This window comes from Carassius gibelio, chromosome B24 (genome assembly GCF_023724105.1).
Source record: "Carassius gibelio isolate Cgi1373 ecotype wild population from Czech Republic chromosome B24, carGib1.2-hapl.c, whole genome shotgun sequence".
Classification (NCBI taxonomy): domain Eukaryota; kingdom Metazoa; phylum Chordata; class Actinopteri; order Cypriniformes; family Cyprinidae; genus Carassius; species Carassius gibelio.
The window spans coordinates 635,224-663,055 of record NC_068419.1 but is presented as its reverse complement, the minus strand read 5'-3'; the positions used below and the strand labels follow the sequence as shown (position 1 = coordinate 663,055).

At 37.0% G+C, this 27,832-nt stretch overlaps 1 protein-coding gene across 1 annotated transcript in view; it reads left to right on the top strand.

The window, feature by feature from the left end:
• The window catches only part of LOC128013070 (brefeldin A-inhibited guanine nucleotide-exchange protein 1-like), a 42,926-nt gene extending 15,330 nt beyond the window's left edge, over positions 1-27,596 (top strand). The window contains exons 4-15 of the mRNA XM_052595797.1: positions 4,590-4,620; positions 13,629-13,785; positions 13,871-14,017; positions 15,192-15,371; positions 15,486-15,539; positions 19,564-19,831; positions 21,291-21,401; positions 22,168-22,358; positions 25,210-25,343; positions 26,498-26,732; positions 27,054-27,153; positions 27,243-27,596. Of these exons, the coding sequence (XP_052451757.1) occupies positions 4,590-4,620; positions 13,629-13,785; positions 13,871-14,017; positions 15,192-15,371; positions 15,486-15,539; positions 19,564-19,831; positions 21,291-21,401; positions 22,168-22,358; positions 25,210-25,343; positions 26,498-26,732; positions 27,054-27,153; positions 27,243-27,595 (1,961 nt within the window). The 3' untranslated portion in view covers position 27,596. The remainder of the gene's footprint in view (positions 1-4,589; positions 4,621-13,628; positions 13,786-13,870; positions 14,018-15,191; positions 15,372-15,485; positions 15,540-19,563; positions 19,832-21,290; positions 21,402-22,167; positions 22,359-25,209; positions 25,344-26,497; positions 26,733-27,053; positions 27,154-27,242) is intronic.
• Positions 27,597-27,832: the final 236 nt, after the last annotated feature.

Below are 27,832 nucleotides of genomic sequence, written 5' to 3'. Positions count from 1 at the left end.
CACACACATATATATAATACACACACAATGCAGGTCAAAAGTTTGGGATCAGTTTTTTTTTTTTTAAGAAGTCTTTTCAAGGCTGCATTTATTTGATTAAAAATACAGAAAAAAACATTAATCTTACAAAATGTTATTACAATATAAAATAATGATTTCTCTTTTAATATCATTTAAAATATAATTTATATTCTGATTCATTATTAGAATGATCAATGTTGGCAACAGCTGTGCTGCCAAATATATTTTCTGGAAAATGTGATACTATTGTAGCATTTGGACCAGACACATAACTATTGTAGCATTTGGATCAGACACTTAACTATTTGTTATATTTAAAAGAAAACATCTAACGCCCCCCTCATCTAATGCTGTGTTTTCACCGAAATTACCCGGAACATTTGTACCAGGAACTTTTTCCCCCCAGACCTGTTGCTTTCTGCGTTTCCAATGTGGTGTAAAGTACCGGGAAGATTAGGCAAATAGACTGGTGACCTTACGAAATATTATATAAATTTGCCTTTTTTATTTTCATTTTAATATATAGATAAATTGAATACAAACCAAAGATAACCTTTTAGATTTACCCAAAACAAATTATATTTTATGTTTAACCACTAAAGAGACATCTGAGCCAGTGTCACACATCAGAAGGTCTAGCCGAGTAGAGACTTCTCTCTGCGGATACACTGAGCTCTCGCTGATCGCGTGGAGCTCACCGTCTCCGAGATCGGTGAAACACATTTTTTAAATAGGCACTGTCTTTATAAATAAACCACAGATTTGAGTTTTAAACAACTACATTCTCGCCTGAAATACTTTTAAAATTACATTTCATGACACAATAACAGTAATATTATGAAAATGATCCGAATAAATGGTGGTTGACTCAACCAGTGCTTGCGCGTACTCGACCAATCATGATGTTTAGCGCCCCGGCCCCGAAAGTTCCGGAACATTGAAAAAGTACCAACTCGCCAGCAGGGACTTTCTGAGGGGTATTTTTTACCCGGAACTTTATTTAGTTCCTGGTTCCTGCAGTGGAAACACACAACCAGGCCAAAGTCCCTAGTTCCTGGGTAAAGTTCCTGCGGTGGAAACGCAGCATAACAAAAGGATCTTTGGACCCTTCCACCGAAATACAACTACCACCTTAAAAAGGCAGACAAGGCCTCTGGTTCTAAAGCAACCAAAGACAAACTATCTGATAACACTAGTTTTATGGCTCAAAAGAATGTGGACAAAGCAACTCTTAACTCAAGTCTCTCTAAAACGGGCACATAAGGGCCTTTCACACCGCGTTAGTTCCAGAACTAAATGTTTAGTAATAAAGTACTGGGACAATTTTGTGCGACCTATTTCTAAGTATCATTTCATATTTGAATTATTTACTAATTGTATTAATGTAAACAATTTATTTATATACTTATTTCTATGTATTTATATTAGTGCTGTCAAAATTAGTGTGTTAATCCAGGCGATACATTTTTTCAGATTGACGCGATAAAGATATTAAAGGCAGTTAACGCTGGGGTTGGCAACTCCACTCACAATTGCTGTTTCAGTCTTTTTCTTCACAAGAACAATTGTTTTTTTAAACGCACCATTGACCACACCTAACTGAAGACGCGAACTCCAACTTTGCCTCAGTTACAGGCTCAAATCAAACTACTGCGGAAACTGTACTGGGCTCATTGCGTGTGCTCTACATTTGCACGCACAAATACGCCAGCTCGTGCTATAGCATGTATCATTTTATGTCAAATCGCGGAAGAAACTACGAGCATGCAATGTCGTAGTTATGTCACCAGTTAAGCCATGAAGTCACCAAAAAGAGAAACCAGTGTGTAAATTGGGAAAAAATATTGTTCTCTGCTTCCGAAGTATAGTTAGACCTCTATTGCTAATTTAAAAAATATTTATTATAGTTGATACCAATATTGCACTATGGTCTAAGCCATATTCCTAATATTTTTGGAAACACTTGCATAGTGATTGAGAATGATGTGAGTGTAAGTAGACACCAGTGCTTGATATTCTGTCCATGTTGGAGGGCTGTCTGTCAGCAAAGCGTGTAGATGTCATTATGCTGCTATACTCATCATTGTTTACTGTCGAGAGGAGGAAGGAGAGTGCTCTTTCTACAGTATTACATTGTTCCCGTGCCGAGCACTTAGTCATTCATGACTGCAGCTGCTCGCTGAGACCAGAGGCTCTTGTTCAGAATAAACATATTCAATCCACACTTCTTTGAAAACACCAGCACAGATTGAAGTAGTCAGAAATCTTGACCTGTGAGTAACGGCATGAGCGACGTGTGGCAGCGCAAAGTGCTTGTACGCTAATGAATCCAGGTGTTAAAGCTGATTTAAAGTCTAATTTATGTGATGTAGAAGCTTTCAGAAGTTTGTAGCGAGTACCTTAGACTCTGGGCTTCTCGTTAGTAAATTTTTTCAACACTCTGAATGCATTTCTGATGCAGTTAATGACTGGTTTCAGAGGAAGAGGTGTTAAAGGGGCAATGCGTAATTAAATTCTGGAGTGTTAGCAGTGAAAATAGCTCTCGACAGAATGATGTTTTGAGCAAGCTGTCTGTGTGTTTGGTGTCACTGAGCACTTGCGTCTTGGATTATTAAATATTTTTGCTGATTTAATTTAGCTTTTAACTACCAATAATACTGTGGAATAGTAGAAGCTTACTGTGAAAAAAGGCAAATGCCTCTTTTTTCTAGAAAGTGCATGTAAATGTATATATGAGCAGTATCACACTCGTAGCAGCATAAAATGGCTGTATGTCAGCATGGCTGTGATTTGGTAATCACAGGCGTTCTTATAGACAGCCACATCCCACTGCTGCGAGTATGATATTGCGTTTATGCAACATTTTGATGGCATGAGTGTCTAAATATATAAGAAACGACAACAAATTGTCTTTTAAAACCCTCTTCTGTGCAGAACTACTTCCTTCCGCTACGGATTCAAATCTTAGGTTGACCGTTTAACAGCTGAGCCCAAGCCTCCATCACTTATTCAACATTGAGTTGCTTCTTTAAATACTTGCTTTATTGAAAAATATATTAATATTTTAAAAACTCACCGTATTATGTAGAGAGAGGGACTGAGGGACTGTGATTACCTGCATATGATACAGCATTCATTCTTCAATTCAGTTCTTCAGTTCATTACTTTGGAGTAAAGTGATATCCTTGTTGTACTATCCTTACATCTGTTACTTCCTTGAATACAAGTAGGGGTGGGAAAATATTGATACACACGAGTATTCCAATATTTTGTTTGGTGATACTGTATCGATTCTCAAAAACAGAATAACAATATATATATTTTTTTAATTAAAAATTCAAAAACGATTCATGGCAGTTGTTTCGTTTTGAGTTTAGATCCCGACTGCTAGTCAGCAGGCTTCATCTCTGAACTTAAACTGGCAGGAAATGCTTGCATCCGGGCATGCCACTAATGTTAGTGTTAATATAGTTTGCTGCTTAATAGGGCTGAAACGATTCCTCGAGTAACTCTATTACAAAAAATTATAGAGGCAAAGGCCTCGAAGCCTCTTTTAATTTATTTAAAATCTCACGACACAACGCGTTTACGTCACCCACAAAGCGGAAGGAGACACAAGCACTGCGTCTGAAATCGCATACTGCAAGGAGTCAGCAGTGTTTTGATTTGAGGGCAGGGGCAAACGTAGAGCACGTCGTGGTGTGTGTCCCCATTGCAAGATAGAGCAGGCACACCACCACTAGGGCCCTATTATTTCCTCGATGCAGAAAACGCAGAGGGAATCGCTGAATACAGTCTTAAAAATGGAATTTACAGTTTAACACAGAATGACACGGAATTTGCAAATTTTTTAATGAATTAATCAAAAATAGGTCATTGCACTTACATCAAATCATGATATGGATTAATATCTGTAAATATTAAGCCAGAACAGTGTGTTTAAATATGAATCCTGCAGGTTCTGCGTGTCTCTGTTAATAAATGGCGCAGAAGCGCGTCTTCATCTGTTTTACACACGCGTGACGCTCCAGACATCTGCTGTCTCACTAAATAAGGATGTGAACACATGAACAACATCTCCAGAACTGCTCTGACAGTCACTTCATGAGCATTTGACCATTTGATTTTTTTTTTTATTGACTTTGACTTTGAAAGTCAAAGTCCCTTGGTGTGGGATTTATTATTATTCTTTTTTTTATTAAATATAAAGCAAAATTGTCTAAACATTTATATACACAAATATATATTAAAGTAAAGAAACGTTTGTCCTAAAACAAATACATTATACAATTTTAGGAAAAATATATACAATTAGATAACGTATTCTAATATAGTTTTTTATCTAATATTCTTTTTATTATTATGCTTAAGAAAAACGATTTTAATAATGCTATATTATATCTTAAAAGCTCTCGTTCCCTGGTCATAGATGGTAAACAAGTCAACCATCTGTTTTAAGTCTGTACTTATATCTAGCGTTAACTCAACTGCATTAGTTCCTATAGGGTGGGTTATTTATTTATTTCTTTTCATCATACTCATGTGAATATTTTCTTTTTCTTTTACAGAGGAAATCAAGGCGGAATCTGAGAATTTAAGGTAAGTCGATATCTTAAGCCACACCTTAGCTGTTGAGATATTGAACATGTATTTCAAAATCCCCATTTATTGTTGTCAGCTTCAATGCTTGTAATGCAGCGCTGACATTTTCCAGAGAGTAACCACACGCAGCCCCTTTATGTTTTGGCTGCTGCCCTGCCCTCATTGTGATTTGTGAGTGTGTGTTCAGTGCCGATGAGAAACACCCCTCACAGCCTGTGTAGTTAATGTGCTTGGAGACCTTGCTGTGTGACTAGGACACAGGAATGAGATGTACTTTGCTCAGGGCTTTCGGCTGGGCCAAGGCAGCCCGTTCTGAGGCCCTTCATCTCAGACGCCTCCTAGGGACAGCGTTCATTCACCCTCTACATCCATTAATTCACAGCTCACCTGTTTCACCCCATCTGTCTTGCTTTCACATCTATGTCTTTTGGTGTCTCTTCCCTTTGTTGTTTAGTGATTTCTGTTTTGAAGTGAAGGAGTACTCCTTTCAAACAATAGTTTTATTTTTAGTACCAGTTTTTTATGAAAACACCATTTATCAAAGCAAAACTTTTTGTGATTTTGAATCTTTAACTACACATTGTCATAGAAACATAAATTGAGTAAGTGTTTCAAATGTTTGTTCAGTAAACTAATTAAGTAAACTTAAAGGTACAGGTTGTAGGACCTGCCACGAGAGGGCGCACTACCAAAACAATAACAATCGCGTGGTTTGATGATGCTAAGAAGGAGCTTGGAATGATGGGATTTGTTGTCTTCTACCCAACCGCTGACGGCCATCAATCAGACGGAAATATAAATCATGGATTTAACGGATGCAAAGACGCGATCAGACTATGGATCAGACGCGTCCTCGCGCGGGTCTAGAGATGTGATGCCCTGCGTTTGCCGTGTATGCCCCATAATACGAATCTTGTTGATCGTTATAATAACATACGTTTTCTGTAAAGATACGAATCAAAACAACTCACCTGTGGAGTAAAACGCAAGCAAGATCAGCATCTCTTTCTAGTTAAAGTTTGTCGCGAAGCTCTCTCCTTCTAGAACACCTATATTGATCCTAGCTCTTAACTCTCCTCTTGTCCCAAACTCTTCTTGGGGTCGTTTGGTTGGCCCGTACGCTTACGTTTACGGGAGATGTCCTTGTAGACGGAACCAGCGGCAGACGGTAAACAGTAATTATGTTCCATAAATAAGTAACACAATCCACCATAAACGTGCAAGAAGTAAATAAGGAACTGCTTGAAGCAAGCTAGTGGTTTGCCGGACCCTAGACACTACTTGCGCATTTGTCCATGACACTGTTCTCATGTGGTTTCTACATCAGTAAAGGCTGTAACAAAGGGTAACTAACGTCATTGACAGGCGACTGCACTGCCCGTGTCACTGTTTAGAATGGGAATTTTCTCATAATTTACAAGTAGTTGAAAACATTAGAGATATTGTTAGTAATCAGCTGGACAAAATATATAACACTAGCCTAGTGGTTTTTGGAAATTTTACTGCAAATATCTTACAAATTGTAACTTTATTAAGTATCTTAAGTATTGTGTATCAATCCATGTACACAATACATATAGCACTCCCCTAGCATCCGGGTGAGTAGGGTACGCTGGCGCGTTCTGGCTGGCGCGTTCTGGCTGCCGCTCCTCTCTCTCTCTCTCCGCTGGGATGCAGCGTGCTTTCTTCATGTTTGCCGGGAAATTGTTTTTCTTGGTGTTGGCCTGGTTACTTTCTATCGGTTCTGTGGACTCACAGATAGGCTTATTGGGAGCTGATGCAGACGAGGCTTTAATGAACATGGCCTTACAGTACACCTCTCGCCAGCTCTTATCCTTGAAGCGGAATTACTATCTGTCGGGGGACACCTACGACTGCTGTGACAGGGCTGGATTACTGCGGCCCAAGCGGTATATTCATCGGAGCACAGGACGAAGCTACATCTCTTCCTCGTCATCTTCCATCCCAGTTTTGAACTGCCGACGAAGGACTACAAGACTGTCATCCTCCAGGGTTGATCTTACTAACTTTTCTGCTCTGCCGTATGAGCGGCAGTTCTGTGATGCGCCGTCTATAAGCCCTTTAAAAGCCGCGTTAACAACAAAGCTCTGTGAACAACAAAGCTCTATTACTGGCGTATTTTATCATGGACAATAAGCTGGACTTGTTTTTCATCACAGAAACATGGCACAAACAGGACGATGGTTTTCTTTGACTCCAGCGGGCTTTGGACTCATTGACGTTTCACGAACTACAGGTAGAGGTGGTGGTATTATAGTTCTTTACAAACTGCAATACAAGATTCACCCTGTGTCCGTTCCTCCTTTTAAAACAAGACATTCAAAAGTTTTAAATGTGTCGGATACTCACTCTGCTCTCCATTCTGCCATGGTCACTATCTACCGACCTCCTAAACTGAATAAGGACTTTCTGTCTGAGTTTGCTGATCTTCTTTCTATATTGTCTGTCAGATTTAAGAGAATTTTGATTCTGGGTGATTTTAACTTGCATGTAGATCAGAAAGCCTGTCTCTTGGCCAAGGATTTTCTATCACTCTTGGACTGTTTTAATTTTTCTCAGTTTGTTAATGTCCCCACTCACTGTAAAGGACACATGTTAGATTTAATTATTGCAAATGACTCATCTCTTTCTAATCTCTCTGTTGTGGATGCTGGATTTTCTGATCATCTAGCTATCTTTTTTAATATTGAGACATTTCAGTCTAGTAGAGAGACTTCACGAACTATTTCTTTCCGTAAATGGCAATCAATTGATCATGCTACCTTTGCAAACTCGATTGTCTCTTCTTTAGTTGACATGTCCAAGTTGGCTGTAAGGACATTATTGAATGCTAAAATTTTATCCTCAAGAGGAGCAGAAGACATCTTTGCACCCGTAAAAACACGTAATGTTTCATTTGCACAGTCAGCCCCCTGGAATAATGGTGACTTGCATATACAGAAGGCTGTGTGTCGGAAATTAGAGCGAAAATGGCGTCACTCTGGTTTAAATGTGTTCCACCAGGCATGGAAAGATTGCTTGTCAAACTACAGAGTAGCCATTGAAACTGCAAGATCTGCCTATTTCTCAAACATTATTGATAATAATCAAAGCAATCCCAGGAAGCTATTTCATACAATTAACAGTCTGCTTAAAGCAGATGGTGTCAGTTCTATGACTTTATCTGACGGGCTGTGTAATGAGTTTCTCAAATCTTTCAGTGAAAAAATTTACAATATTCGCACAAATATCCATTCCTTGAGGTCTGCAGATCTACCAGTTAATACTCCTAGGTTCTCTGGCATTCCTATATCCAAATTTACTTTATTACAACCTGAAATGCTCTGCAACCAGGTTTCTGGTATGAAAGCTACCACTTGCATACTTGATCCCATGCCTGGTAGCCTGTTTAAATCCTGTTTTGGTCCTTTATGTCCCTAAGTTCTTGCTATAATAAATGACTCTTTGTCAACTGGGGAGGTGCCAGCAGCACTTAAAACTGCTGCGGTTACTCCCGTTTTAAAAAAGCAAAACTCTGATGTGAAAAATCTGTCAAATTATCGCCCAATCTCAAATCTATAATTTCTGTCTAAAATCTTGGAGGGTGTGGTTGCAGCTCAATTAAACAAACACTTAATTGAAAATAAACTATTTGAGCCACACCGACTGCATCGGTGAAAGTCGCTAATAACTTACTAATTGCCTCCGAATCCGGCTCCACGTCCATTCTCATTCTCTTGGATCTCAGTTCAGCCTACGACACTATTGACCATGCCCTACTACTTAATCGCCTCTAACATGTATTTGGCTTGTCAGAGACTGTTCTTGACTGGTTCAAGTCCTATTTCACTGACCGTAGTCAATTTGTTTTTATGGGTGGTTATAGGTCCAAGGTTGGTTCTGTTCATACCGGTGTTCCACAAGGTTCAGTCTTGGGTCCTCTACTCTTTAGTATGTACATCCTTCCACTTGTTCAATTACTACAATCCCTCAACCTTAACTATCACTTTTATGCTGATGATACACAGATTTTTATCCATACTAGACCGGGTCAGCAAGTGAACATCGGGCATCTTTCTAACTGTATTGCTGAGATAAAGATTTGGATGTCCAATAATTTTCTTTCTCTAAACGGCTCAAAAACAGAAGTCATGCTCCTTGGATCTCCACATCAACTGCGAAAGGTTGGGTCTCCTACTCTGTCTGTTGATGGCTTTGCACTGGAGTTTAAGTCCAAATTAAAGAATTTGGGTGTCATATTTGACGCCACACTGTCATTTGAGCCTTTTGTCCAGAAAACAGTTAAGACATCGTTTTATCACCTCAGAAATATAGCCCGGCTACCACCTATGTTATCCTTTTCGGTAGCTGAGAAGTTGATTAACTCTTTTGTCTTTTTGCGCATTGACTACTGCAATGGTCTTCTAGATGGGGTATCTAAATCATCACTGGATAAATTGCAATATCTTCAAAATTCAGCTGCTAGAGTACTATCTGGGGTCAAGACCAGGGAGCATATAACTCCAGTCTTGGAGTCCCTGCACTGGCTACCTGTTAGGTACCGTATTGATTTTAAAATCCTTATGTTGGCCTATAAATCTCTACACAATCTGGCACCTGAGTATTTGACTGATTTATTAATCCCCTACACACCACGTCGCAATCTGCGCTCCTCTCAGAGTGGTCTATTGGTTGTTCCGAAGACACGGCTTCATACGTGGAGTGACCGAGCATTCTCTGTCTATGCTCCTAAGCTCTGGAATTCTCTCCCGGCCGACATCAGGGAAGGAAATTCATTAGTGACTTTTAAATCTCTTCTTAAAACATTTTATTTTAGGATTGCTTTTACATGAACTTGATTTTATGCGTTTATTTTCTTGTACTTACATTGCGTTTATTCATTTGCTGTTATGCTTGCATGTAAAGTGCTTTGAGAAAGCTACTTTTAAAGGCGCTATACAAAATAAATATATTATTATTATTATTATATTATGACCACAATAACTTTATATGCTTTTTTGTTTGTATTTAGATAAACTAGGTTATTTCCAAATCATCCAAGCGCCCGACTGATTTATAATATTTGATTATTATGACTAAGAAGTATTAAATTGTAAAGAAATTACAGATCCATCTTTGAAATCTGATTGGTGGATATCTTTTGACAACGTTTAATTCAGGTTTGAAAACAATTCATATCTAGCGCATGAGCCCAGAGAGATTTGTGAGTGCACAGGAGACAGTTAGAGCGTCCGGTATTGTGTGAAAGCAAAGGAAATCCTCGTTCGAGTGGATGCACAATAATGCGCTCTCGACATTTGTCATTAAAATAATGCCATTATAACATTTATTATAATGGTTTATGTGAAGATTGTTTTAAGTTCACTTAAATTAGAAGTTGTTATTTTTTAAAAGTCTAATAAATATTAAAATTGATATCTATGGTCAAATATTGGGGGGAAAAACTATTTAATTGAGACAGATCGGTAGTATTGGTATCAGTAGCTGCGTTTACATGGACCCTTCTAATCCGATCATAATAGGACTAGAAGCACAATCAGAATAAAAATGTCACATGTAAACACGTCAATTGTATTGAATTGGCTTGATCCGACTAAAATTTCGATCGGATGGTAAGGGGTGGTTTATCCCTTTTGTAATCCGAGCGAGAGAACATGTAAACACTTGTTCGGATTGAAAACCGAAACTGGAAAGTACTGCGCATACGCAGTGACGTAGAAATAGCGTAATGATGTATGACGCATGGAACTAGGTGAACGAAGTGTCATAAATAAGTGTCCTGTCATTATAAAGTCCCACCAGTCCTCGTTTAAGACTTTTACTACATTTTTTTTTTTTTTTTTTTTGCTAAAGTAAAGTTAAGCAGCACAACAGTTCATGTGCTGGTCGTCGCCTAATTAGGACCCGAAGTAGATAAATATAACGTGTGCTTTTTAAAACAGCAGCGGGAAACCGTATATTCATGCAGTGTGCGCATGTCAAAAGAGTAAATCCAATCAGAAGCTTGTGACATGTATACGCCCACGTCAACCCGATCACTTTATTTACCGTTCATGTAAACACTACGTTCGGATTCGTCAATCAGAATGAATTCATTCCGATGGAAGCAAAAAGTGTCCATGTAAACACACCTAGTGATTCTCGCTTTCAGCACACTCACTCTGCACACATTTATAGCGGAGATGTCTATGTAACATTACAATAAACACTAATAGACTTGTACCTGTTAACATATAAGCAAAGCTACACAAATTTCAACACATAACCATGCAAAGCCACGTAAAATATAGATGATATACACAGAAGTACGAGCTGGAAAATTCAGCTTTTTCTCTTGCCTCAGTCTTCCTTTTGTAAATGCATTACGGTTTTTACAAATTTAAGAACATTTGAATATATTTTCTGGGTAGCCACAAATGCTCTCCATAGATCTTAACTTGTATTGAATCTTTTAAAACGGCACTAGATGATTCTTTTCCTCAGATGTCTCATTGTTGTACGATGCCTATGGCGCTATTTGAGCTCTGCCTGATTAGCGACTTGGTTTAACTCTACTCTGGAGGGTTTGATTTGGTGAGCGCAGAGAGAGAAACAGTGAAAGTTCAGGCTAAATGAGAGATGTGTGTGAGGTAATCTCTGAGCCCGGCGGAGCTCTAGTATTTTCCCTCGTAGCCTGGCTACAGCTCAATTTATGTCAATTAAAAATATGAGCTGGCTAATCCCTCCATAGACCGATTAATGAGATTGAATGAAAGAGAAGTGAAGAGAGGAGAGGAGGGGTAGAGATCCGAGCCAATGGGAAGAGGTGTATTAGACTGTAGAAGCCTCCCGCTGACTCAGCCAGCTAACTCAGAGCCACAGCAACACAACACGGCTGCATATCAGTTAGTAGACATCTACCAATGGGAAAAGTGTGTACTTTTGAGTAATGTAGAGATTTGGGACTGTTTTTCCTACAGTATTTTGTTTTCTGTGTTAAGATTCGGCAAATGGTTCATTTGATTAAGAGCAAGTTTGCAACTTTGTTTTTTTTTGTGCTATCTGTTTGCTTTTGCATGCAGTTAGCAGGATGGATCGTACTTACTAAAATATGAGCTGCAGTCTTTTCATAAATAGGAACTGTGAATAAATTATCCTTTTAAAAATAGTTCCTTAAAATGAGGCTTGTGTTGGCTGTTCATATTTGCATACAATTAACTTGAAGGGATGATATACATGAAAATGTGAATTCTAGTAAATATGAATTGCGAATAAATGACTATTGATATTTTCAGTCTGAAAGATTTGCAAAATAGCCTTGTTTGTGAGTTAGCAGTCAGTCAGTGAATCATTCAGTGGCTTTTGTTTTGACTTTTTGTTTGCCCAGTGACCATGATTCAGCTTGACCTTGGTTCTTCTTACTGAGTCAATCAGAAAGATTTACAAAGCAGTCTTGTTTGTTTCAAACTCATTCAGTCAGTGAATCACTCCAAACATTATTGGGCAAGCTCGCAATTTGGGACACATTACAATACTTTGACCGATTCAGTCCATATGTCAGACTGATGGCTTCAGTGGTAGATTTGCCAAATGATTCATTTGAATCATTTATAGAACTATAAAGAACAGTGGTTTCAAGAGCATGTTCCCTCGTGAAATAGACAGCATTTTTGTGCTCTCTGTTTGTTTTTGTGGACAATTAGCTGGATAGATGATAGGTGCTAAAATATAAGCTGCAAATTTAGAATAAAAATGAATTGTGAATAAATGATCATTTTTTTTAATGAATCAGAATCACAAAACAGCTTTGCGTTTGTAATTAGCAGTTTGAATCAGACTCATTGAATCAGAAACTCATTCAGAGCAGTTAACAACAGTTGTGAGTCATTTTTCCAATTCAAATTTAACACAGCCGAGATTTGTAATAAATGAATAATGGGAATCTTAACAAAAAAAGCATGTGAGCTCCTGTTCCCCAAAGCGAAACATTATTTGGGTTTTAATGACATAATAGAACCATAATCGTCCATAATATACCTCACCACAATACTATCATATCTCATAAACTGTGTGATATGAATAGCGACTGCATCTTTCTCTTCCACGGCTTTGCTCTCTGTCACTTTCTCTTTTGGCAACACGTCCATTTAGTGCTCCACTTTATTCATCATCACTTTCTCTCTCTCTCTCTCTCTCTCTCTCTCTCTCTCTCTCTCTCTCTCTCTCTCTCTCTCTCTCTCCACTCAACTTCATTCTTTTTATCTCCCCCAACCTCTTCCCCATGTCCCACTGCACTCATCAAGTCGTCTTGCTGAAGGAAATCGTAAAGCTCGTCCTTGCTAACACACAGCAGTCTTGGCTTGGCCTGGCACCACTCCAGATCCGTTGCTCATCTCGAGCTGATACAGTGGCTGGATATTAAGCGAGAGTTGGCAGTCTAGGTCACATCCACTGCAGTGTGGATATATAAAAAGATTCAAGGGCTTTCCACCCCTGGCAGAACTAAAGGGTTTTTGTGTATAAAAAAAATAAAGAAAATGCAGTGTTTCACTGTAATTTAATGTAAGGCCCTTTGAAATCCATTTCATTTTTTCCAAAATCAGTTTTTTTCTGTTTCCATCTTTTTAGACTATTTTAATGGTAAATCAATAAGCATGTCTAATTAATTAAAATCGGAAAACTTACACAACAATCACAATTGTTTAGGCTAAGATTTTTAGGCTAAGTAAGTTTGACGTTGTATTTTGTTGAATTGCATTAAAGCAGTTGACGCCGAATTGCCACTAATTTTAAAAGTAATGCACAGGGCTTTTACAAGCTATTTAAAAGTGAAAGCAGAAAAAGAGGGAAAAAACTAAAACTAGCTAAAAACGAACAGTTGTTTTACAGGGAAATGCTGCTAATTTGAAAGTGAAAGTAAAATATGCACGCCGCTTTTACAAGCGATCTAAAATCTAAGGAAGGCTAGAAAAAGAGGAATAATCCAGGATAATTTTGTTTTGCAGCCCACCGGCTGGGGACAACAAGTCAAGTTCCAGTACTTTGCCGCCTATCAAATCCAAGACCAACTTCATTGAAGCAGATAAGTACTTCCTGCCGTTTGAGTTGGCCTGTCAGTCCAAATGTCCGCGCATCGTCATCACCTCTCTAGACTGTTTACAGGTCAGTGCCCTACAACACACTTGTGTCAGGATGCTTTTTATGATGAGGATGTCTCATTTCATGCGCTGTGTTTCTGATTTTTCAGAAACTCATAGCATATGGTCACCTAACGGGCAGCGCTCCAGACAACACCACCCCTGGAAAAAAGCTCATAGACAGGATCATAGAGACTATATGTGGCTGTTTCCAAGGACCGCAGACGGATGAAGGCGTCCTATTGCAAATTATAAAGGTCAAATATTTTTATATGAGATTGCGCATAAAAATGCAGAGCAAATAATGCCATGTTTTGGTTTGATTCAATTCAGAAATGCTCAGGGTAGGTTATTTGGGTGATGTTTATACAGGATCTTCAGTATTGCAGTATTAAACTACATAAAAGAAAGTAGACCAGAAATATATCTCTAATTAAATAATGATTTTAAATAATAATAATTGCATGACAAATTTCTTTGTTTTGACATTGTTTTAATAATTTGAAAATCCCTTTCTCATCATCATTTAGAATTGAATAGCATTTATTCTATGAAATGCTATAATAATTATTATTATTAAATTCTAATTTATTGCGACATTATACTTTAAAATTATGCATCAAAATAAACAAACTTAAACAATCAGTTGTTGTTCTACTACGTTTTAAAACAAAATATTTTAGGAAAAAAAACATGAAATATTTTCTGTAATCTCTCTCTCTCTCTCTCTCTCTCTCTCTCTCTCTCTCTCTCTCTATATATATATATATATATATATATATATATATATATATATAATTTTTTTTTTTTTTTTTTTTTTTTTTTTTTTTTTGCAAAACTGGTTGAAATATATCTTTCAGCTGCTAAATGGAAATTCTGTTTAATTATCTTTAATTTATTTAAATGCATTGGCAATTTTTAATAGGTTCTATTAATTCAGTGCTGATTTAATTTTAGTCTTTAGTCTTTGTCTTCAACAGTTTCCAGTTGTCTACCTAGTGTCCAAAAAACAAACAAACCGAATAATAATATACAAAAATGACAGAATTAACCACGAGCAAAATAAAGCAGTCTTTTTTCAGTTTGAGTATGTAGGTTGCTCTCTCTTGTTGTTTATGTAGAACTGCTCTAACCTGTAGTGCTCCGATTTCCATCGCGTCATTTGCCTGAGCTATTGTTTTACAAATCTCCTCGTGGAATGTGGAGTAGCAGGACAAGCACGGCTCCTGAGAGATGCTGACCTCTTTCATGCGGCCGCTTGTCGAGCCTAATCTGTTTGAACTTTACCAAGATTTCCACAGCTAAAGTAATAAATAACAACTCTCCTCCATATCGTCCGAATACTTTCCTAGGATTTGTGGCTACAGTTGTGTCTTAATGTCCTCTGTGGTTACATTTGTGTTTGTTTCTTTTTTACACCGGTCCCGACAGGCCTTGCTCACAGCCGTGACCTCGCAGCACATAGAGATCCACGAAGGTACGGTTCTCCAGGCCGTGAGAACGTGCTACAACATCTATCTGGCCAGTAAGAACCTCATCAACCAGACCACGGCCAAAGCCACCCTCACACAGATGCTGAATGTGATATTCGCCCGCATGGAGAACCAAGCAGTGAGTGCATTTGACCTTTCTCCTGTGGTAATATGGAGAAACGACACCTTGATCTAACATTTCTTCTTTCTTTTTGGTTGATGACTCTCCTCCTCCTTTCCCCTCAAAACATAGCTTACAAATCACAAGATCAGTTGGTCTTTGGCATCAAGAAAGCGAGATCGTCAGGTAAAGAGTGACAGGACTGCCTTGAAATGTGCTTGATCTGAAGTTTTCTCTGGTTTGTGTGCATCAGTTTCATCAATCACTCGCGCACTCTGTCTCTCTCTCTCCGATCTCTCGCAGACGTCTCGCTCCTGTCTGCTTGCCTTGGCTTCATTGCCTTCATTTTCTGCCTGCTGTCATCGCCTCCATTACAAATGACTTCCTTTCATCTGTCTTACCATGTTTACGTGTTGTGGAAGAGTGTGATTCCAGCAGCTCTCTCTCATTTGTAAGGCCACGTTTACACCTGGTAGTAACATCTGTCTCAGGTGCTTTGGACATACATTGTCAGTGAAAACAGCTGTTGACACCTGGTAGTAACGCCATTTGATTTATGCCTCCATTTGTTGCTCTATTCGACTTGGAATTATATTTAAGATATTGTTTAGCCTTTAACAATATCAGTATGATTTAAAAATTTCATATTTTTATCAAAAATAATGACATACATAAATAAATAAAGCATTAATACATTTTAAAATGAAATAATATTAACAATTTTATTGTTATTATTGTTGTGCCACTTAATATTATAGCGAAAATCATAATTTTTTTTCAAGAATTCTTCCTGAAAAGGCTCGAGAGAACAGCATGTATTGGAAATAAAATATTAGAAAGCTGAACAGAGCAACCAACATTTGATCAAATATTTGTTGTATTTTCAGAATGTTAAATCTGTATGTAAATGCAATGTAAATATACAAATCGATTTAAAATAATCAAGGTTTCCCCCATTTTTTTCACCGTATGAATAAAATAAAATATGTAATTATTTGTATTTATATGCACAGTCATTCATCATAAAATAATACAATGTTTATTATTATTTACAAATATTTTAAAAGAAACATTTTAATACATGCATTTTAATGCTCCATGGAGAATTCCACAACTATTTTCTGAAATAATAAGCAGTCATCGGATCTGAGTTTTGATGTTCCAGATGGGTATTGTTGTTCAGGACACGTTTTGCACTGAGGGATCAGATCAAAAAACATCATGGACCTTGTTTACGATCTCATTCAGTGTTGTCATTTGGGTTCCGATCATCCGAGATGGATGTTGAAACCAGGAGCAAACACCATGTGTCTGTACCTTTGTGGTTTAGGTAGCTGCATGTGGATGAGGACCGTGAGGTGCAGTTTAGATGTTTCACAGTTGCTGCATTAATCAAAAGGATGCCATTTGCAGTTTTGGCACAAGCAAAACACACTGTCATGCAGTTTTAGAAGTCCGGGCAGAGCATGACACATTCTGACGCGGCCAGACACACCATGCATAACTAATCAGCTGTACAATAATGAAGATTTGTGTCTGTTTTGACCAGTGTTAATTTCGTTGACTAAATATTTTCGTCATTATTTTCGTCACGAATATATTTTTGCGGACGAAAACGAAACGAAAACTAAAAAAGAAGGCACTGATGGAGACTAAAACTATGACTAAATTGATTGACATTATCGTCAACGAATAAAGGACGAGACGAAAATAGACTGTGACGAAAATCAAATCAGCAGACGGAAGAGATGCAGAGGAATGAACAAAAGAACCGGCAAAACGGAACAGGCGAGACTGCATGAGAGAAGAGAACCAATCCGAGCCTGACTTATTGAGACGTGAAGCAAAGGTTTTCAGTTTTTAAATGAGCTCCCGGGAAGTCGGCATTTTAGAGGTGATGTCTAAAAGAGCGACAAAATGTCCACAGCTCACTTCACGTTTGACGACGAACAAAACAAAACGAAGTGTAAAGCACGCGGAGCGCTCATTCGTGGCAAGAACACAACCAATTTGAAAAGACATTAACAGACGAGCCACCTGGACATTTTCTCAAATGTAATTTCACAACGATGTTCTTTTGTTTATTGAGCTAAGCAAAATTGGAAGACTGCAGTGTAGATGTTGTAGCATTAAATATTTCGAACTGAAAAGTACTGTAAAATAGCCCCTTCTTCAAGTTAGATGAGAGCACAACACTAATACGTAATATTATGATACATACATTTGATTAATACTAATGTTTAGTATATTTTATAATGTTCTACTTGTTGACAATATCACAAATATTTCTATATTAGTCATGTGAAACATGAATGTTCACATCCTATCATTATACATACTAATCTAGCAATATTGTAGTATTTAAAACATACAATATTGCTAGACAAATGAATACCTTATAAAATCTTATTACTTTTTTTATCCACCCAACTTATTAAATATTTACTTTAAATGTATGCACTTATTGTTCAGCTCAGCTGTAAGCTTTAAGGTCCTGGACCTAACTTTATTTTTCTTTTATTGATGGTCAATTGGCAGCTAGTTATTGTTTACATTATCATGACAGTGTTTGTTGCTGCATAAAAGCTTTTGAATCGAAATAAAGACACAGTTGTGTTGAAATAAAGTTGAATTTGTCTTTTATATATTTTGGTTAAGTTTGTTTCCTATACCAGCTGTAAAAAAATTGTCTAGTAAATCTGTTATTGATTTTAGTCTTATTTTAGTCGACTAAAATACCAAGCAATTTTAGTCGACTAAAATAAGACTAAAATTAAAACAAATCAGATGACTAAAACTTGACTAAAACTAAAAAGAATTATAGTCAAAAGACTAAGACTAAAACTAAATTAAAATTTCGTGTCAAAATTAACACTGGTTTTGACCACACGGACCAGGCCATATTAGACCACCTGAATTCAGTCGAAAGCTCTACAGAATGGACGTCTTTGTCCATCATACTTTAATAATAAACCCGTTACATTAAATGGGTAATAGATAAAGGCAGTGTATTCACCAGTCTGATTGCTAAATAAGGTTGTTTAATGTTTCCCTATATGTTACAAATAGAATTGTTTTATTTATTTAATTTATAAATCAAATCTAGTCGGTATGTTTAACAAAAGTATCTGGGAGAATTTACTCTGTTGAGATGGATTTTTTATATTTGTTTTATTTTTGTTTTTATCTTACGGATTACAAATATAATGTATAATTCATTAAAAATATTTGTAAATGTTAAATATTTAAATTGAATGATTCAATCCATAGTTTTGAATGATTGAATCCATAGTTTCATTGTATGAGTTGGTAGGACTTAATGTTATTTACATTTAAGGTGTTGTACCAAATTTATTTATTATTTAATTTATTTATTTCATAAATTATAACTATAATTTTAAATATATAAAATGATATTATGTTAATTGCAAATTGTATATATTGAATTATTAAATCTATTAACAAACCTAGCTTAATCAGTTGTATCTCCCAAGGTATTGGTTTACTTTTATTAGTTTTGATTTACTAAGTATGAGATGCTGGTGTTGTATCAGAGCTTTTTATTTATTTGATATTTTCTCATTTACAGCCATATTTTTCTTTTATCAGTTGCCACGCCCAATTTATTTATTTTTTTTCCCGTGATGTCATATTTAGACCATTTGAACCAAGTGTGATTTTTGACATATTTGTTGTCTTGAAACAAAACATGCAGATCATAAACGATTTTGGATTGACTTTCCTTGTGTATACAGTATCTTTTCTGTTGTTCCACAGAAGAAACATGTCAAAAAGGTTGAAAACTTCATGGGAATGAGTAAATGATGACAGAATTTTTGTTTTCGAGTAAACCACCCCTTTAAGAGTCATACACTTATCCTGCTTAAAAAAACACACCAATGTAAGCATGTGTATAGACCGGAATGTCATTCTAGGTGCACGTAGTCTAACCACCATCTGTCTCTATGAGCACAGACATTGTCTTCATATACAGTAAGATGCTATAAGATCCTGGTCTTGTGTTGCTTTTTGTTTCAAAGAACGGGAACCGTCTGTATTCCTAAACATAATCATTTGCCTCCCGTTCAGAGAAATGGATGTACATCAGCTTGGCTTTGGGCTCCCGGCTGCCCCGGAGGGAACATGAGTGTGTAAACTAACCCTGATACATGTTTAAAATGAATTGACTTTGTGTGTATGTGTGTTCCAGCTGCAGGAAGCCAAGCAGATGGAGAGAGAAAGGCACAGGCAGCATTCTCCAGTCAGCCAGCAAGAACCAGAGTCTCCTGGACAGCGGCACACTGACACCCCCGGCAAAAGCCTGCCCTCGGAGGCCAACGGTGGACCGGGAAACCAGGGCAGCAAGGTCGAGCAGGGATCCCCACTGTACGAGAGTCCCGAACCAGAGAACGGCACGGACTTCTGCCCTGCGGAGAATGAGCAAACCGAGGCAGACCAGGCTACTGCTGCTGCGCAAAGTAAAGAGAAGCGCGCAAACATGCAGAGATTAATTTAGCTTTAGGGCTCCATGTTTATGTAAATGGTTATGCTAATTTCTCTAAATGACTCTAGACACCAGTGGAATATTCTAGGAGAGTGCTTTTCGTTATTGCCTCAGTTCACCAGACTGAAAATGTAAAGTATAAGGTGTATTTAGGATGTATTCACAAAGATTTGTATTTTCTGTTTAAAGATTTATTCTTTATAAAATAATAAGATCATTAAAATCATCTTTGGTGCTCACATGGCATTAAATTATACTATAAAATTAATTGTAGTGTTCCTGTAGCTCAATTGGTAGAGCATTGCAATTAATATGTTAAATGATATGTTAAAATTGATAGCCTGAATGCACTGTAAGTCGCTTTGGATAAAAGCGTTTGCTAAATGCATTAATTTAATTTAATTTAATTTTTTTTTTTTTTTTTTTACAATTTTAAAGATAACATGAAAATCATTTTTGTCATTATTTACTCACTCTCATGTCATTTTTAACCCAATAAGATATTGGTTAATCTTTGAACCACAAATTAAGATATTTATATTAAAATCTTAGAGGTTTCTGTCCCTCCGTTGAAGAATCCAGGTAAACAAAATGTAGAAGATCCAAAAAGGTCCAAATGAATCCATATAAATTGAGTGACTTAATCCAAGTTTTATACAGAGATGTAATAACTTTATACTATGATTTATACAGATTTAATGTAATGTTTTATGTGTTTATAGGTAAATAAAAGCCTAAATTAAATCAGTTCATCATATTAAGTGATCACATATTTGTACAAGATGAGAATTAAACTACTAGATTTATATGGATTTGGTTTATGATGCCTTTGCGACCTTGTTGGATTTTCTACATTTTGCTTACTTGGATTTTCAATAGAGAGACAGAAACCTTGTTACAAATATCTTACGTTGTGTTTTGAAGATTAACAAAAGTCTTATTGGTTTGAGATTACATGAGGGTGAGTTAACAATGACAGAATATTCATCTTTGGGTGAAATATCCCTTTAAGTTAATAAAATCACTAATTTTAGTTGGTTAACCTCCTCCTCCCAACACTGCTAGACACACACAAGCATTTCTGATTCCTAGTCATTATTAGTTAATCAATCGTGTATTCAGGCTTGACATCAGAACAGATGAGACATCTTTTAATGATGTGTTCTAATGTTCTGATGACATTATTGGAAAACTGTGTCAGTGTCTCTGAGTCTTACATAAGTTTAATTGCACCGCTTTCCATCAGAACATCACCCAGTTACAGGCAGTATGGAGTCCCCTCTTAATAACACTTATTAAAGTTAAATTGGGAAAATGATAACGTGGATTAAATGTGACTACAGAGCGTGCTTGGAGGGAAAATCCTCCTATCACACAATGAATGACTGACTAGACAGAATTAGATGCTTTAACATAGTTCTCTGTCTTTTTAGGTGCGGCAGAGCATGACAAAGAAGCAACCGAGGAAGAAGAAAACTACGAAGAGAAGGCGCAGGAGATTGTACAGAGCATTTTGCAAGAAGTCGTGAACACAATTGCTGGAGGTGAGTTATATTCATCAGCCCCCCCAAAAAAATTTTTTTTTTTTATTTATGTGTATGTAATAGGTATGGTAATTGCGTTTTTTGCAAGTTTACTTGCAAATGTGAGTTATAAATTAAAAATGGCAATATATAAACTTTATTACACCAATTTGCGAAATAAGAATTGTGAGATATAAACTTCCAAGTCTTTTTTTAGTTATAAATATTGAATATAAGAATAGTGGAAAAAGTCAGAATTGCAAGGAAAAAGTCAGAGCTGCAAAATATGAACTTCGCAATTGCGAGAAAAGTCAGAATTGTTAGATGTAAACTAAAAAAAGATTTTTATCTCACAATTGTGAGTTTATAGCATTCTGATTTTATATCTCACACTTGCTAGTTTGAATCATGCGGTTCTAAGGAAAATTCATTTCTAAGAATTCACATTTTGAGAAAGAAGTCAGAATTGCGAGAAAGAAGTCAGAATTGTCAGACCAAAAGTTGCAATTACCTTTTTTTATTATTTATTCAGTGACGGAAGCAGGCTTCCATAGTTTTCTATTTTAATATATTTTAAAATATTATTTATTCCTGTGATTCAGCAACCATTACCCGAGTCTTTAGTGTGACATGGTCCTTCAGAAATAATTCTGAAGTTTTTTGGTGAACTGTCCCTTTAAGGAAGCAAATCTTATGTTATTAAATGACTGCTCTAGTGGTGGTTTGATGTTGATAGTGATACACTTTAAACCAGGACCTAGCCTGAAGGCTGTTTTTCTGTGTTCAGATGTTAAGGAAAGCCGTGAGGGCGAGGCTGAGCCAGCTGAGGGCATTCCAAACTCTCTGGAAGAGGAGGGAGGGTTGGGCAGCGACAACGAAAATGTTCACGCCAACAGCATCCCTGGCACGCCCATCTCTGCGAGCTTCACTCCGTCCCTACCCGACGACAGGCTGTCTGTCTCCTCCAATGACACTCAGGTACCGGCTTCCACTTCTGCTATGAATGGGGAAAACAAGTAAAACGGCTCCTTGTTTACACGTGTAATTGTTTTGACAGGATTGTTTATCCAGAACTGACTTCATTGATTTAACAGTTGAATTCTTCAAAATTAAATTTTAGGGCTTGTTTGCGATGTCACAAACCATGATACCCTCATTTCTCTCAAGTGTTTTGCTATAATAACAAACTGCTTCTTGTGAAATGTTTTGTAAAAAAGCAGTTCTCCCTCATCTTTTTGAATGAGCAGCTAGAAGTAGTAAAGCATGGACTCTTAGAAATAAAGAGTCCCAGTTTTTTTTTTTTTTTTTTAAATGTTTAAAGCCCTACGTTATACTTTAAATCTTCTTCTTTCTTTTTTCCTGTTTCTTTGCTTACACAGTAAACTGTATCTGGCCTTTAATTCAACACAATTGTATCTTCTCTTTAGGTCACCCCAACACAAGAAGGAAAGAATAAGAAAATTATTTAACACAGTGTTTCTCAACTGGTGGGTCGCAACGAAAAAGTGGGTCGCAAGACCGTTCTGAATGGGTCGCGGAGTGTACAGTAAAAGAAACATCATCAGCAACAACAAAAACGTAATTCTAAAATGTTTTTCTGATGCGAGACTTTTATTTTGAAAGACATGACGTAACGTGAAAACTGTTGACACTTCTGTTAGACACATTTTACGTAAAGCTTGCCTGAGAAAAACGCACTGTCCTGATTCAATATCTGTGATCGGATGAGATTTTGTCAGGCTTAATGTCAGTTTCATTATTCTGCTGTATTTACTTAACTTGTTACGAAAAAGAAAAGTCTCTCACCTCAGAAAAACAAACTATCATGTCCTGTCAGACATTATACTGTGCTTGTAGCATGCACTCTTCAATTGCACGTGCAATGCGGCGGTGCAAGCTGTTTATGACTTAACTAAAGCGCAAAAGAAACTATGAGTATGCAACGTGTGAAATAAATGTAAAGTACCAATAAATCACTTAACTGGTACTGCGTGTGTTAGCTGGGAAGGATTTTACATAAATTTATGAAAAAATAGGATGCGGCTTGATGACCATCGGAAAATGTGGGTCCCATGGACAAACCAGTTGAGAACCGCTGATTTAACACATTCAGTATAATATTGTCACAATCTTGTTATTGTCTTTCTTTAAACACAATATTATCATACCAGCAAAATCCAATATCGATTGACATCTGATTAATATTGTATTGATATTTAATTGCATAAACCAATTTCAATACTTAGGTATATGTTGAATAAAACATAAGTCCCGAATATTTAAAATTTGCATTTACCCATTTTTTTTAGGTCGACCGATGCCGATATTTAGAGATCAAGGAGCCGATGGCTGATATACTGTATGATGCCAATTTTTTTGGCCGATTTTATTTCGTTTTCCATTAGGGCTGCACGATATTGGGAAAAAATGACATTGCGATATTTTATTTTTCTGCGATATATATTGCGATATTTTTCTTACAAACAAAAATGGGGTAAGCACATCGTGTCAATTGATTAATATGCGCGAGGGAGAGAGAGCAAGACAGTGCTCGTGTTGTTTGAAGACAGCGCTCGTGTTGTTTGAAGACAGCGCTTGTGTTGTTTGAAGACAGCGCTCGTGTTGTTTGAAGACAGCGCGCGCTCTCTCTCTCTCTGTCTCTCTCTCATGCGCGCTCTCTCTCTCTGTCTCTCTCACGTGCTCTCTCTCTCTGCCCTGTTAAACTTGCATGTATTTTTCAGTCCTGTCAATGAAAAACTTTCACTCTATGATGGTTAAGCTGTGCAATTAATCCGCGAATCACATTCGTCAAGGGCCGGGGAGTAGCTGGCCCGTACAGTTAATGAATAACAGATCAACTACGACAGCCTACATCGCACATCCTGCGATGTGACTTCCATGGATTCGTACATCGCGATATAGATGCTTAAAGGACACATCGTGCAGCCCTATTTCCCATTCATATTATAAAAGCGAGTTTGAGCGAATTATTATTGCAGGGTACAAAATAGTAATAGTAGTAGTAGCCCAATTTGGAATAACAATGCATGTCTCAAAACAGTTTTGAAGCATGCTTTTTGATAATATTTACTGACAGTCACCAGTGTTTCCCACAGACTGCAAATTAAGTCTCTGCCAGCAGGAGGTGCTGTTGGAGCAGACGTGTAGTGCTTGTTTTATTCAACAAAGTATAAGCCTTTTGGGAAATCTATTTGTTGCAGTCAGTTTTGATATAGTGACAAGCCGTCACAAATAACTCAATGTATAGGAAACACTGGATACTGCTAGAAGTCAAATGGCCAAAGTGATAACAAAAATAAAAAATTTCACACACAGGACAGAGCCTGCTGCTCATAACTGTTTAAGAGTGCACTGGCCACGAGCGATGAAATTTTGGAGGATATTTTCATACCTACACACATTTCATTAACATGCATGTTATAATCAGCCCAGAAGATTTGTCAGTGTGTGCCAGTTTAATAAAATAAAATAATCTGAAATACATGTTTTATTTTAAGATGGAATGGGTTTGTTCTGTATGAACATACAGGATTCATTTTATTTGTGTTGGTAGTAAAGTTCTTAAATTGGATTTTAAAAACTCTGCAGAAATCCTATTATTAAATTTTCATATATTAATTTAAGTGTCATAAGTGTCCAAATATTTTTTGGGGGCAGTTGTATATGCTTAATGGACCCTAACGCCAATTTTATGGCTTGTTCGTTTTTTTTATGGTTGATGCATGTTATGTGCTATAGATGATGATTCATATTCCTGGCAGTTAAATTTGTCTACTGTAAGATTCTAAAATGAGCATTTCTCCCACAGGAATCGGTAGCTACCACTGGTCCAGCACCAGGTGCAAAGTTTTCCCACATTCTCCAGAAGGATGCATTCTTGGTATTCCGTTCACTCTGCAAGCTCTCCATGAAGCCCCTTTCAGATGGTCCCCCTGATCCGAAGTAAGCTCATCTTTCTAAAACAAACAAACATCTGACTGTATACAATATGAATTGTTCATTTGTTGTGACAAATGTCGTGCCAAAAATAACACTAATATTCTCCAGTCTTAATCCGATTGAGTTTGATGTGGTTATATCCTAATCTGAGATCTGTGGTTGTAGATATTTTGGATCGAGAGTGTTGAAGGCATCAGTCTGCATTGCACAGAGTAGAATTGTCTGTGGTTTTATCAGCTGCTGTCTCATAACAGGTGAATAAGGCTGTCAGAGGGCAAGAGAGATGTTCCTTCCCTGTCATTTGAAGAGAAAGAGAGACATTCATTCTGGTGTGTCTTGAGAGGCAGTGAGGCAGGAAGCTTGTTTCAGTGTTATTGATCACTCTTTGTCAAATGGACTGAGACCTGTTGACCTCTCTTGATTTACAGCAGGACTGTATTTATCAGTGGTGCGTACTAAGGCACTAATCATAGATGGAGGTTAGGGACATGAATGATGCCTCAGATCATGGAGTTTGCTGAGGAGAGGTTGTTTTTTTTTGTTGAATTTTTTTAATTACTTTTTTTTAATGATTGAATTAGAAGACAATAAAATGGACTTTCATTGAAGGATCTTTAAGAAGCCACTTAGCAACTGTCTACAGCACATGAAGTGCCCTGACAACCGTCCAGAAAATTACAGTTAATACAGGTTTGGGAGCTGTTTCTGTAAAATGCCTTTGGATTCTGTTGCTGCAAAGTTTTGAGAATTATTATATTAATATTGAATTTAATACTTAATAATTGAATTAATTTAGATGAGATATTTTAATTAAAGTGTGTAGTTGTTGCATTTGTTGCATCAGCAGAAAACCATCATCCAGTGTTATTTTAATATTATGTATATGCTATTATTGAATTAGATTTTTTTTACATTTAGCTTTTATTTTTCAGTTTTCAGATTTTTTCTACATACATATATATACATACATTCTATGTACATATATATATATATATATATGTATGTCTTCTTTGGCCATGTCAGTTTTCACACCATTAAGGGAAAAGTTAACTGATTCTTCTTTACTGAGTTTAATTTGGCCTTGGCATGGGTATTTTATATGGAATGAGTATTAAATATATTGTTTTATTCACCTAAGATTCCTCAACTTCCTCCAGATCCCATGAGCTGCGGTCCAAGGTCCTCTCGCTGCAGCTTCTCCTGTCCATCCTGCAGAACGCTGGGCCCATCTTCAAAACCAACGAGATGTTCATCAACGCCATCAAGCAGTACCTGTGCGTAGCGCTGTCTAAAAACGGCGTCTCGTCTGTCCCTGAGGTGTTCGACCTGTCGCTGTCCATCTTCCTCACCCTCCTGTCTAACTTCAAGACACATCTCAAGATGCAAATCGAGGTGCCTGAACTCAGTTTCCCCCGAATCGCGATGTGTTTGCGCATCTTGCTCTGATGGCGTCAGTCTGTGGAGCATCTAGCTGACAGAGTGGATTTATTTAAGCTGTGGTTTAAGATGAAAGCTTGTCATTCTGCCTCAGCCTGTCTCTTTGTGTGTGTGTGTGTGTCTCATACCAGATGAGTGTGTTATGATTTATTGTGTAGTATTGTGTATCTTGGCAACCCCATATATTGTTGAAAAATCATTATTGTTTTGTTGGTTATGAATTTGAATGAGGTAAAAAAAAAAAAAAATTGACAATTAAAGTTTTTCTCTCCTCAGGTGTTTTTCAAAGAGATTTTTCTTTATATTCTGGAAACGTCCACAAGCTCGTATGACCACAAGTGGATGGTCATTCAAACCCTCACTAGAATATGTGCTGGTATGAAAGTTTTCCTTTACCATCTCACTTTCAAATATATATAAGAGAGTGTTTCTACAAGTTATTCTATGTTATTTCTACTCTCACAGATGCGCAGAGTGTGGTAGATATCTATGTTAATTATGATTGTGACCTGAATGCTGCTAATATTTTCGAGAGGCTGGTGAATGACCTCTCAAAGATTGCACAAGGACGAGGAGGCCATGAACTGGGTACAACCCCACTTCAGGTAAACACACTGTCCTTAAACGGATTGGTTGATGCAGATATTGTCATCACTTACACACCCTTATTCCCTTATTATGTTCATGAGCTCATAAAAAGACATTTGAAGTGCTCTTTCCCGTATAAAATCATATTGTGTGCATTGGCACTCAAACAAGGACACATTAAATTAATCAAACGTGGCAGTAAAGACATGTGGATAATATGTAATCCATAAAAACGTATATTACCTAATCCAGATTACATGTAATCAGTTACTACCCAGCACTGTCTATACTGTATATATTTGTACATTTTATTTATTTAAAAGGAACATATGGCACAGGAATCTGGTATGAACTACTTTTACGATGCTGTTGTTCTTTTTGTAGTTTAAATCTTCTTCAAGTGTCTTTTTTTTCCCTTAAAATGTTTGATTTGGAACAGGTAAATTATAAGAACTATTCTTTTAAAA